The 12,970-nt window shown below is 44.3% G+C and overlaps 1 protein-coding gene across 2 annotated transcripts in view; it reads left to right on the top strand.

Annotated features, from left to right (window-relative positions):
- Positions 1–12,970, top strand: part of LOC115471937 (dimethylaniline monooxygenase [N-oxide-forming] 2-like) — a 116,281-nt gene that overhangs the window by 72,235 nt on the left and 31,076 nt on the right. Inside the window, exons 4-5 of one of the 2 annotated variants that reach the window (XM_030205922.1) lie at positions 3,200–3,236; positions 4,069–4,245. In XM_030205922.1, the coding sequence (XP_030061782.1) occupies positions 4,114–4,245 (132 nt within the window). In that variant the 5' untranslated portion in view covers positions 3,200–3,236; positions 4,069–4,113. The remainder of the gene's footprint in view (positions 1–3,199; positions 3,237–4,068; positions 4,246–12,970) is intronic. The other variant, XM_030205923.1, reaches the window with a different exon arrangement.

The following is a 12,970-nucleotide window of genomic DNA, read 5'->3' as shown; positions in this document are numbered from 1 at the left end:
CACACTGCAATTTTTATTTTCGGCAAAAATGTTAAAAAGGCATTTTTTTGCAGGCGCACTGAAAAATAGATCTGGGGGCGCCCAAAACCCATGCCTACAGTACCACAGGCCATTTTTCAGCACACCTTAGTAAAAGGACCCCTATATTTCTCTAGTTTGGCCAACAGGTGATGCATGTTTATATTTAAAGCTGTAACAGATTGTTCCTTCTTTAGCACACAGAGGAAGTAACCTGCAGTGATGAGGCCAGCTACTTTTAAAATTTTTAAATCTGATTGGTCCAGGAGCTCAAATTCATCCAGGATGTACTGGCTTTTTCCCCAATCTCAGATTGGGAGGGAAGAGAGAAAGATCTCTTCACTGTGACCCTGTGAGCAGTTATATTCTATAACTTGTGAGCAGCTATATTTCCAGACTCGTCCAGAGGCGGTTGGGACCCAGTTGGTAGGAAGAGGGTGCTAGTGTAGAGCACATGCCCAGGTGCAGGCAGACCTCAGCTGTGCTGGGGATAGATCCTGTAATTAATCGCAGGTTTAGCCCCAGGCGGGTGGCTAGGTATTTTGTGACATTTCACAATTGACGAGAAATTTTAATTTCTATTTAGATAAAATGTTGATTTTGGAATCTCAAATCTCAGGATGGTAAGGATAGGTTTCTGCAAACAGCTACAATGTACACATTTGACCCCAAATTCTATAAATGGGACTCAAAATTACACATGCAAATTTGGGCATGCACAATTTGACTGAATAATGAGCTAGTTAGCGCCAATAATTGGCACTAGCAATCAATCGGCGCTAATTGGCAACAATTTGAATTTATGCAGGCATTTTCCTAGTTGGTATTCTATGAAGACACACATGAAAATGTTTAATCACCCATCTAAAAATGGGACATAACCATGGGAGGGGCATGGGTGGGTCAGGGGTGTTCACTTCAGATGCGCACAGTATTATTGAATAGGAAAGATCCATGCCTAATTTAGGCACGAGGATTTACATCAGGTTTCCGTTGGTATAACTCCTTGCACCCAAAACTGGGTGCAGATCTTGGCACTAGGCGCTATTCTAGAAATGGTGCCCAACTTGGAACACAGTATAGAATAGCTCTCAGTGTTCATTCTTTTCAGTGCCCAAATTTGCTATTGGGGGTTCAAGCCCTGGTAATATCCCTTTTACATTATTGTAGTGGGTTATAAATTGGGCTTCTGAAGAAACATTTAAAGCTTTTGCAAGTTGTTCAGAATGCAGCAACCAGTGTTATACTTGGAGTGTAATTATGCTGGAGTCCTATGCTTCTATTTCAAGCTGTTAGTTAACATTTCAGTGCTGATTTCAGAGGCCTTATTCACATTTTAGACATGCACAAACTAGCATTTAGATGCAATATGTTGCATACATATCTAAATCCCAAATTTAGAAAGCTGTGATTTTCAGATCTAAAATCGCAAAACATATATATGGGCATATTTTGGATAGGACTTGAGCAGACCAAAAATAGTAAACACATATTCACCATTTCAGAAGAGTGATGCATGTCTATGCCCAAAAGATTCAATGTTAGGATTTATACCTGCTCCCTTGGACATCTACATTTTATAAAAATAGTTTTAATGCTGCGTTCCACTCAAGGGATTAGGGAAAATCACCTCCTTAATTCCCTACCTCCCTGTTTACAAAGCCTTGCTAACAATTGTTAATACGCTAATATTGACACAGCTCATTCAGCTTGAATTGGCTGTGTCGGCATTGCTGTATGTCAGCTGCTAGCACGGCTTTGTAAACAGGGTGAGGGGGGGGGGCTAGTGTTTCTTGTCCCCCCTGAAAGCAATACCAGTAAATGGTATCAGGCTCTGTGACAGCCTTGGCAAAATATACTCTCAAGCAGCAATTCTTTCCAGTACATGTCTGCACAAAATTATACCTGCCTTGGAGCAGAGGGAAATGTGTGCCCCTATTTTTCCTGGGGTAATTTTATAATGGCACATAGGTACATATCATTGATATTTTCATTTCATTCTCAAATAAGAACACACACATCTTCGTTAGAGATCAGCATTCCATATCAACAATGTATTTGCTGTCATCCATATATCCTTGTCCCTTCCAAGACATTTGAAAGTGCATTTCTAGGGTACTGGAGGTGCAAAGAAATCGAGAAGTTGTGCATGCCATGATAACATCAAGACTGGATTACCGTAATGCACCCTACACTGGTCTGACTACAGAGGGCCTGCACCAGCTCCAATTGATTCAGAATGTTGCAGCAAGACTCATAGAAGGTTGCAAGCAACATGATGACCATATCACACCACGTTTGCAAAACCTTCACTGGGCTAAATTCAGGGCTAAATTTAAAACTCTATGTCTGATCTTCAAGACCCTTAAAGGAAATGGCCCCGAGTACTTGAAGAACAGGATGACCCTCTACACACCTGCAAGGACACTAAGGTCCTCCCATGGGGTATCCCTAACCACACCCTCTCCAAATGACATTACATGATGTGATGCCCGCAAGCGAGCCTTCTCCGGAGTAGCCCCCACACTCTGGAATACACTCCCTGAAAGGAAGCAGGTGAAAGCTTGGCTCTTCAACCAGGCCTTTAATGGAAGAAGTAATTAACTTGTTAGTCTCACTCACATACACAAGGATTGACACGGGCTGCACATACTGCAGCAGGATATGTTTATCCATTCCTATCCTAGTTGAGATAACATTTTATCATCTCATGTGCAACTTTCTTTAAGTTAGTCACATTATTTTCTAACTCCTCTTACTCTCTTACCTATCTATATGCTCCTTCTTTGCTTATACCCTACACTGTCTATTAAAATGCCATACTTTGTATTGTTTTTTGAATATTTTTACTGCTGTAATTGTCTATTGCTTGTGTTTGATATATTCTTACTGTAGACCACCCTGAGTGAATTCTTTCAAAAAGGCGGTAATTAAATCCTTTCTAGTAGCTCCCCGTTGAGCAAGTAGATCAGGGTAAGGTGATTAATTCTCTTCTTCCTTTGTAAAGCACATTGTTATCCTGTTTAGAAAGTTGATATATTAAATCCAATAAACCATAAGAGAAACTCCACCTGATTTCTGATATGCGATGCCAGGAAACTCCACCTAATTTCTGATTTGTGATGCCTGAGTACTTATAGTACATTATTAACTGCTGCCTCCTGCCCTTTTTTTGTCACAGAAGAAACTGCCTGTTTTTAGGAAAGAGAAGCTACAAGGTGAGAATGGAAATGGACTTCAGGTTTTGATCTGTCCCTTCATCGCATTCATTTAGGGGCCCTTTTAGAAAGGTGCAGTAGGGCTACAGCTTGGGTAGCACTGCCATATTGCCACACGCTGCCCAATTACCGCGGGGATAGTGTGTGAGCCCTTACCGCCAAGTAAATAGGAAGCGGTAAGGGCTCATGGGGTAAATGACCATGGGCTAATTTTGGACTTAGTATCTGGCCTTTATTGCCGTAAATAGAATTTTAGCTTTCTGGCAGACGCACTTAGAGGTGGCCTGAGCATGTGGGGAAACTCAGGGCACTTTTTAGTGTGTCTTTGTAAAAGGGCACCTTAGTTGTTATTTTAATTGTCTTTAGTTTATATTGGGGATTTTATTTTCTAGATTGTTATTTTATTGTTTGTATATGATTTTTATTTTTTATTTTTTTGTAAACATCCTGCCTTGACCTCTCATTTTGACTGAAAAGGTAGAATTATAAGCATGGGCATCAAATTAAATTCTGTGCTTCTTTATAGTCTAGGATGTAAACAGCTTGTGTATAATACAAAATTAAGATACATTTAACTTTTTCTGTTATTTTATTCAAGCTTTAGTAGTCTCAACTTTATGTTTTTTATAGACATGTATACGTAATGGTTGTTTGTATTCTTTTTGAAATTGGTATATAAAAACTTTTAAATTTAAAAACAGGTTAAAAAAACATTCTGTGCTTATCGCAGAATATCATCAATTATACTAAAAGCCCTGTGTCCATAAATGTTTCTAGTATTTCCAACAAGAGATTTAGCAGAAATAAGATCTCCATCTTCATTCTCCTATAGCACAACCTGCATGAGAGGCTTTGATGGTTCCTAGCACAGGACACCATGGCTAAGAGAGTTGCAGTGATTGGAGCAGGGACCAGTGGGTTGGCCACCATTAAATGCTGCTTGGATGAGGGGCTTGAGCCCACCTGCTTTGAGAGAAGTGATGACATTGGAGGACTCTGGAGGTACACGGTAAGAGATGATTCTATACAAGGTTGAATAATTGTATACACACTTTCTCCGAAAAAAAAAAGTGAGTCCCCTAAACATTATGCAATAATAATCTCGAATCTACACCAAATTAGTTAAAATTTTATGTGCACGTGGAGACATCTATTTGCGTCACTGACTCCAAATTACATAGGAATCCCTCATCCCATTTGAGAGACTTTTAATTTTTACAAACTGCTATCACAAATCTCAGTTTCTGACATGATTTAATTACTTAGTGGCCCTTTTGCAAAGGCATGTCAAAAACTGGCCTGCGGCAGTGTGGGCACGTGTTTTTGGCATGTACCGGACCCTTATTGTACCGCATCTTGAGAAAAAGGATTTTTTTAAATAGGTCGGAAAATGAATGTATGGCAAAATGAAAACCAACGCGTGTCCATTTTCAGCCTGACACCTTACTGTCACTGCCACCCATTGACTTAGCGGTAAGGTCTCATGGGCTACCCAGGTGGTAAGCATGCAGCGCATATTTTCTTCCTCCTGTTTTTGGCACGTGCCAAATTTGTAATTACCGCCCAGGGCACATGGTAGCTGGGTGGTAATGCTGATTTAGCATGTGCTGGACACATGTGGAGGAGTGGCCTAGTGGTTAGAGCACCAGTCTTGCAATCCATAGGTGGCAAGTTTAAATCCCACTGCTGTTCATTGTGATCTTGGGCAAGTCACTTAACCTTCCATTGCCTCAGGTACAAACTTAGATTGTGAGCCCTCCTGGGACAGAGAAATATCCTGAGTACCTGAATGTAACTCATCTTGAGCTACTACTGAAAAAGGTGTGAGCAAAATCTAAATAAATAAATGTAGGTCCTTACATGCCTTTATAAAAGGGCCCCCTATTTACTCATTGACATCATCCATGATGTCATTGCAAGTTCATAAACAAACAAAATGTTGTCAAAAGAAGGTCACGTTTTAATTAAAATACTCAGTTGAAAAAGGATATGGCACTAAAAGATTAATGGCTGCATTTCTGATGTTCACATTGATATTAACTGTACTAGAAACTCTAACTTTTGGGTAGTGTTATTTAAAATTTGACATCTCAGTAATGTTAAGGTGGATTTCTATGAAACCAAACAACGTTGTTTGAAATAGATGTCACTTTGTGCACATAACATTTTAATTAATTTGGTGCAGGTTTGTGGTTCTTGTTGCAAAATGTTCAGGGGGTCAGGGGTCCTTTTACTAAGGCGCAGCAAAAAGGGGCCTGCAGTAGTGTGGGTGTGTGTATTTGATGCACGCTGGGCAAGGTTTTACCACGTCTGGGAAAAAGGGCTTTTTTTTCAATGGGCCGGGAAAAGGGCCTGCAGTAAAATTGAAACCAGCACATGCCTATTTACGCCCTAACCCTTAATGCCACCCATTGATCTAGTAGTAAGGGCACATATGCTACACATGTGGTGCCTGGTCTACATGTGCCAACGGCTGATTAATGCTGGAAACGTCGCACGCAGTAGGAAATAAAAAATAATTTGTCACGGCAGTTCTTGAGATATTAACACTCTGGTGAGTCATATGAATTCTTATTCATTTATTTCATTTCTGATTTATAGTTTGTTCGTGTGTTTTTACTTACATTGGTCAGATTAAGAACGTTCTGATACTATAGGTATATTTAAGTTCACATGAACGCTCCATTGCCTTAGAGTGCAGGAGTAGCCTGATGGTTAGCGCAGTGGGTTAAGATCCTGCAGAACCAGGTTCAAATCCCACTACAGCTCCTTGTGACCCTGGGCAAGTCACTCAACCCTCCATTGCTCCAGGTACAAATAACCTTAGATTGTGAGCCCAATAGGGACAGAAAAGTACCTGCAAAAATAGTATCTGTAAACTGCTTTGACTGTATCTACAGAAAGGCAATATACCAAGTGTGGAATAAACACATTTATTTGATTTGCATTTGTCCAATATATTTGCAGTATTCTAACAAAAATAATTTATACATTGAACAAATTTTGATACTACTGTTACATCCATGCAATACACCAAGCTGCACTTTTTCAATTATGTGAAGAGGTTTCACTATCACATTAAGGGCCCCTTTTACCAAGCTGCAGCAAAAGGGGGCCTGCGCTAGCGTTGGCACGTGTTTTTGATGTGCACCGAGGCCCCTCCTTTTACCGCAGTGGGTAAAAGGTAGGTCTTTCTTTCTTTATATCCCACATTAAACATGAATTTGAAATGAATCGATTTTTTTTACTCTTTCAAAAAGTGCAAAGACTAGGGGACACTCAATGAAGTTACATGGAAATACTTTTTAAACGAATAGGAGGAAATATTTTTTCACTCAACAAATAGTTAAGCTCTGGAACTGGTTGCCAGAGAATGTCATAATGGCAGTTACCGTATCTTGGTTTTAAAAAGGTTTGGACAATTTCCTGGAGGAGAAGTCCATAATCTGTTATTGAGATAGACATAGGGAAGCCACTGTTTGTCCTACGATTGGTAGCATGGAATGTTGCTACTATTTGGGCTTCTGCCAGGTACTTGTGATCTGAATTGGCCACTGTTGGAAACAGGATACTGGGCTAGATGGACCACTGGTCTGACCCAATATGCCTATTCTTATGTTCTTATGTTTAGTCCTACCAGGAAGTGGATGCTATCTTGAATTGTATAGCACAAATACAATCTAAGAGTAATTCTATATAAGGTGTGCCTGCATTTACGTTGCCATCCATGCATTAACGCAGAATAAGAGCCACTTACACACACATCTGCCTTAAGCGCTATTCTATAATGATGTCGGTATGTGTCATCATGCACATTTATAAGGGGCCACACATGTGGGTGGAGCATGGGTGGGACATAGATGTGTCTCCCACTGACACACATACCTTACATAATACTATTAGATGAGGCCTCATTTGGAGTATTGTGTTCAGTTTTGGAGGTCATATCTAGCTAAGGACATAAAAATATTTGAAGCAGTTCAGAGAAAAGCAGCAAAAATGGTATGGTATTTGTGCCAAAAGATGCTTGAGAAGAGACGTGGAGGGGCATAATCGAACGAGGCACCCAAGGTTTCCTGAGGGCATCCTGACAGGATGTCCCCGCGAAGGGGCGGGGAAACCCAAATTATTGAAACAAGATGGGCGGCCATCTTTCATTTCGATAATATGGTCGGGGACGCCCAAATCTCAACATTTAGGTCAACCTTAGATATGGTTGACCTAAATGTTGAGATGGTCGACCTTAGAGATGGTCGTCCCCAGTTTTTGGCCATAATGGAAACCGAGGACGCCCATCTCAAAAACAACCAAATCCAACTCATTTGGTTGTGGGAGGAGCCAGCATTCATAGTGCACTGGTCCCCCTGACATGCCAGGACACCAACCGGGTACCCTAGGAGGCATTGCAGTGGACTAACTGATGCACTAACTGAATGGAAAAAGCTCTTCCCTTACCGATCCCTTAGCGATTTGGAAAGTAACGGGCATGCATGAAGGAAATCGCATGCACATGAGCTGCTCGCTGTTAGCTCATTTGCACAAGATTTCCTTCCTAAGGAGGGGAAGCCAGTGCAGAGCAGCCAAGCGTTATGCATGGCTGCTCTGCGCTTGCCAAGATGGCTTCATACACGCAGACAAGCTGCGTGTATAATAGCCGTCTACAACCTTAAATAAATTGCGGTCTACAACCCTAAGAAAACAAAAGTCCAGGTGAAAAAGTCCAAGTGCTTGTCAGGGATGTCTTTTTTGTTTTTGAGTATGGGTGAAGGACGTCCAAGTGTTAGGCGCCTTGTCCAAAATGTGGATGTTTTTGTGAGAAGGATATCCATGCCTTTGCTATGCCTCTGACACCCCCTTTATTTATTTATTTACTTATTTAGTGAGTTGGATTTTGGATCACAAGTAGTAGCAGTGGGATTTGAACCAGCCATCTCTGGATTGCTAGACCAGTGCTCTAACCACTAGGCCACTCCTCCACTCTGTTCCATTCCACTCCCTTGAAATTTGGCTGTCCCTGTGTGTGTGTGGGGGGGGGGGGGGCAGTTCAGGATGTCCAAAATGTTTGAAAGAAGGACGTCCACGCCTTCATTATGCCTCCGTTGACACATATACACCCCCACCCCCCCCAGGGACCTGCATACTGCTGTGATGGACCTAGGTATGATATTTGAGGCTCGCAAAAAAAGTTTTTAAAGTTGCTTTTTTGAGGGTGGGAGGGGGTTAGTGACCACTAGGGGAGAGTCAGGGGAGGTCATCCCTGATTCCCTCCGGTGGTCATCTTGTCAGTTCGGGCACCTTTTTGAGGCTTGGTCGTAAGAAAAAATGGACCAAGTAAAGTCGGCCAAGTGCTCATCAGGGACACCCTTCTTTTTTCCATTATCTCTTGAGGACGCCCATCTGATAGGCACGCCCTAGTCCCGTCTTCGCTATGCCTCCGACACGCCCCCGTGAACTTTGGTCGTCCCCGTGACGGGAAGCAGTTGGGGACGCCCAAAATCAGCTTTCGATTATGCCGATTTGGGCAACCCTGAGAGAAGGATGCCCATCTCCTGATTTATGTCAAAAGATGGGCGCCCTTCTCTTTCGAAAATAAGCCTGTTGATGACCTGAATATGTATACAGTAGAGGAAAGAAGGGATAGGGGAGATATGATACAGATGTTTAAATACTTGAAAGGTATTAATACACAATGAAATCTTTTCCAGAGACAGGAAATGGTAGATCTAGAGGACATGAATTGAGGTTACAGGATAGTCCACATAGGAGTAACATAAGGAAGGACATAGCATAAGATTAGTACAGTAGCCTGAGAACTTGAGGAACTTGGCTCAATTCCCACTGTAGCTCCTTGTGTCTCTGGGCAAGTAACTTAGGGCCCCTTTTACTAAGCTGTATAGATGCCTACGCATGCCAAATGCGCACCAAATTGGAGTTACCACCCGGTTACCACATGGCCCTTGCGGTAATTTCAATTTTGGCGCACGTCCGCTATGTGTATCTGAAAAATATTTTTTCTTTTCTGGCACGCCTAACAGACGTGTGTCAAATGGCATTTGACACACATAGGTCATTACCGCCCAGATTCTTTACTGCTAGGTCTATGGCTAGTGGTAAGGTCTCAGACCCAAAATGGACGCACAGCAATTTTGATTTTGCCGCACGTCCATTTTCAGGAAAAAAGAGGCCTCTATTATAGGCGCGCTAAAAAATGGATCGGCACATGCCCAAAACCTGTGCCTACACTACCGCAAGCCATTTTTCAGTGCGCCTTTGTAAAAGGGCCCCTTAACCCTCCACTGCCCCAGGTACAAAATAAATACCCATAAACAAGGTATATAAGTTGCTTCTAGCTAAGATGGCTGACTAAGAGGACGCAAGGTGAGGAGCTCCGCTGAGATCCAATCCGAAGATCGGTCTACCAGCGCTCCCCACTGCCTCTCAGTCGCAGTACGTACCCCACGAGAACCCGAGACGGAGACCTATTACAGTGGAAGATCCAAAAACCGGGTTCGCCAAGCCTGTGGACTTCCACAACGCAGACGTGCTCCCCAGCAGGAACGGCCTGGGAGTGTATCAGAGCGAAGAACAGAGAAGCCCTCACGCGGGAATCCAACAAACCCCAGCCTCGGATCTACCGATCCGGGAGACCCGATCCGGAACAGACCGGAGGAGACGCCGCAGACGCCTTGAGTCAAATCCACAGAACCCCACAAAACTTGGGAGGCGGATACACTGGCCACAGCACACAGCTAGGCCGAAACCCTGATGACCAGAGTGAGGCAGGAGTTGGCGATCACGAACACAGCCTGACTGGAGAGCGGACAGAAGTGCCCCAAAATGCTTCCGACCTGCCCATAATACCCACAACACCAATGCTGACCCAGCCACGCTGACCGAGAGACGAATCCGACTGGAGAGGACCAGAGAGCCGCAATCTCCGGGAAACCAGTCGGATTATAACCATGAGCGAACCCACCCAGCCACCAGACCTGCTGCCAACCCAACGCCGAAAGCGAATCATCCTGTGTCGCTCAGCGGGCCGACAGAACGAGCAGCCTGGGCTGGAGAATCGGGCGCAGAGCCAGCCAGGTGAATCGCGAAAATTAACTGAATTCATCACCACAAAAGCCCTATACTCGACCACGTGGGGACCCACGTGGAGGCCACTGAGAGCTACTCAGCACCATTCCCAGATCGAACAAAGCATAACAAACCTGACGATCCTCTCAAATGAATTTGACTCTGCAAGCGGCTTAACACGACCCAGGAGAGCAGCGCGGCCCATCGATCGGACACCACGGACCGTCGACAACACCATGCAATAGATGGGGGCGGGAGGAGCACCAACCAGTTGCCAACAGATGAAGATGTTCCGCAGTATGCTGTAAGACTCTTTAAATGTCTCAGAAATTTCCACCATACGCCCAAATGTGAAGGTCTTCCTTCAGTTGCGTAGATGATCTATAGAATATAAAAGTTTTATATATACCTTGCAACATGTTGATAGATTACCTCTAAATGCTTTACAGGACTTAACTATTCATTGTCTTTAAATATTGTCACTGCTTAATACGGATATAGCTTAAAATTGTCACTGCCAGGCGTTGTTACTGCTTGTCATAGACACTGCTTAAATGATTTAAAATCCTGCTTAATACTGATATCCTATATAATAAAACGCACCTCCAACGTTCTGAGGCTGGCAGCGTGGACAAAAACCTTGAAGCTTTCGTGCTCACTGCTCCTGAATGGCGCATCACCCAAGCCCCTCCCCTGCCAATCCGCGAACCAAGTAGGGGGAGGCAGTGGCTTAGCTAGGGTAGTTGACACCCGGGGCCGGTCATTTTTTAACACCCCCCCCCCCCCCCAAATCCAGTACTAGGCATACCGAGAATACAAAACACTCAGGACCTATAGAGCTATTCTACCATACCATAAGCAGTAATTTGTACGAGTCACACAAGGAAAAGGAAAGCATCTTAAACACTACAGTGAGCACTAGAACATCAATTCACCTATTGTAAAACGAAAACAGACAGATTAGTACAGATCGTCGATCCTGCACAGTCAATGCCAACCGAAAGCCACGTCTTTTTCACAAACACAGATACACCCTAATCCACTATAGAATAAGTAATCACAAACTTTCTATTTAGACAAAAATTAAACTGAACTCCCGATGCCAGACTCTGCATACAATGCAACACCACAGAAACAGAAAATGTGCAAAATATAAAGACAGCAGATGTAATTTTGAAAAAACTAACAAATACCAATCACCACTTTACAAATTAACAAATAGAAATAAAAGAAATACAGAAAATAAAATAATACCATTTTATTGGACTAATACATTTAGCTTCTAGAGGCCAAATCTCCTTCCTCGGGTCAATACAGTTGTCTTGTCCACAAGGAGGGTGAGCCCTTAGGTCCCGCAAGGCCCAAATAGGACCTCAAAGGACAGCCGCGCAACCCCAAGTCTTCACCCGCGGCGACCGCCGTTCACCAAGGGTTGAGCCCCCAGCTGCAGGCAGTCAACGGGACTTCAGGAACCGCGGGGTCACCGGACTGGCCTGGGCTGGAACCGGGAGAGAAGCGGGCAGGTGGAAAGAAGAGTCCAAAGACTGGAAGCAGATCAGGACCGGCAGCCAAAGCATAGTTGGGGTCAGGCAAGAAGTCAAGGCCGGCGGCTAGTAGAGAAGTCAAAGTCAGGCTGGAGGTCGAGGCAGGCAGCTAAGCAGAGATACCAGGAAACAGTCCAAATTCCAAAGTCCGCAAAACCAGGAAAATAACAAAACACAGGAACCACGGAGAAAGGCTTCGGGAACAGAACCTGAAGCAAAGTGCTAGCTCAGTTCCCTTCTTTAAATACTGTACGCCATCAGCCGTCCCGCCCCCGTAGGAACAGCCGACCAATCCGGTCCCGAATATCGGCAGAGCCCCTCTGATTGGCTCTGTCCGATTTCCCAGGCGGGACCATCAACTGGGCCTCCCAATCCGGCACCTCAGAGGCGGAACTCCGGGCCCTCCTGCCCAGGAGGGAGGAAGATGCTGACCACCGCGTCCTGGCGCCGCCTCCTTCGGTGGCGCGAATGTTGCCCCCACAACCGGCGACCGAGAGACCGGCGGTCGCAATCGCCGGCCTCCGGTCCCGGCCGGAACAGCCATCCCTGCGGCAGGGCCCGACTCTACGCCGAGGCCTCCGGGCCGCTACCCCTCGCCGTGGAGGATGCTGGCTCCCGCCCCCCATGGCGGAAGAGCAGGTAGGGGCGCGGGACGCGACAACAGTATAGTGCTATTACAGTATCCTATCCTGACCTGAGGAAGGGGGTTTTGTTCTCTGAAAGTTAAGTCAAAATGTATTAAAATTAGTCCAATAAAAAGATTACCTTATTTACACGTTCTATTTATAAACATTTATTAACACAGCTACAATACTATATCCTAAAGCAAAAAAATAAAAATATATATTTTATTTACAGTTTGTTGTCTCTGGTTTCTGCTTTCCTCATCTTCTTTCCTCATCTGTCTTCGCTCTCTCTCTGCCATCCACTGTCTGCCCTCTCTCTCTCTGCCCCTTCCGTCCACTGTCTGCCCTCTCTCTCCCTTCCATCCACATCTGCCCTCTATCTCTGCCTCTTCCATCCATCATTTGCCCCAGTCTGCCCTCTTTCTCTCTCCCCCTTCCACCCACCATCTGCCCTTTCTCTCTGCCCCTTCAATCCGTCTGCCCT

This window comes from Microcaecilia unicolor, chromosome 6 (assembly GCF_901765095.1).
Source record: "Microcaecilia unicolor chromosome 6, aMicUni1.1, whole genome shotgun sequence".
Lineage (NCBI taxonomy): Eukaryota > Metazoa > Chordata > Amphibia > Gymnophiona > Siphonopidae > Microcaecilia > Microcaecilia unicolor.
Note: the sequence above shows the minus strand (reverse complement) of the source record. Positions and strands in the feature narration are given on the sequence as shown.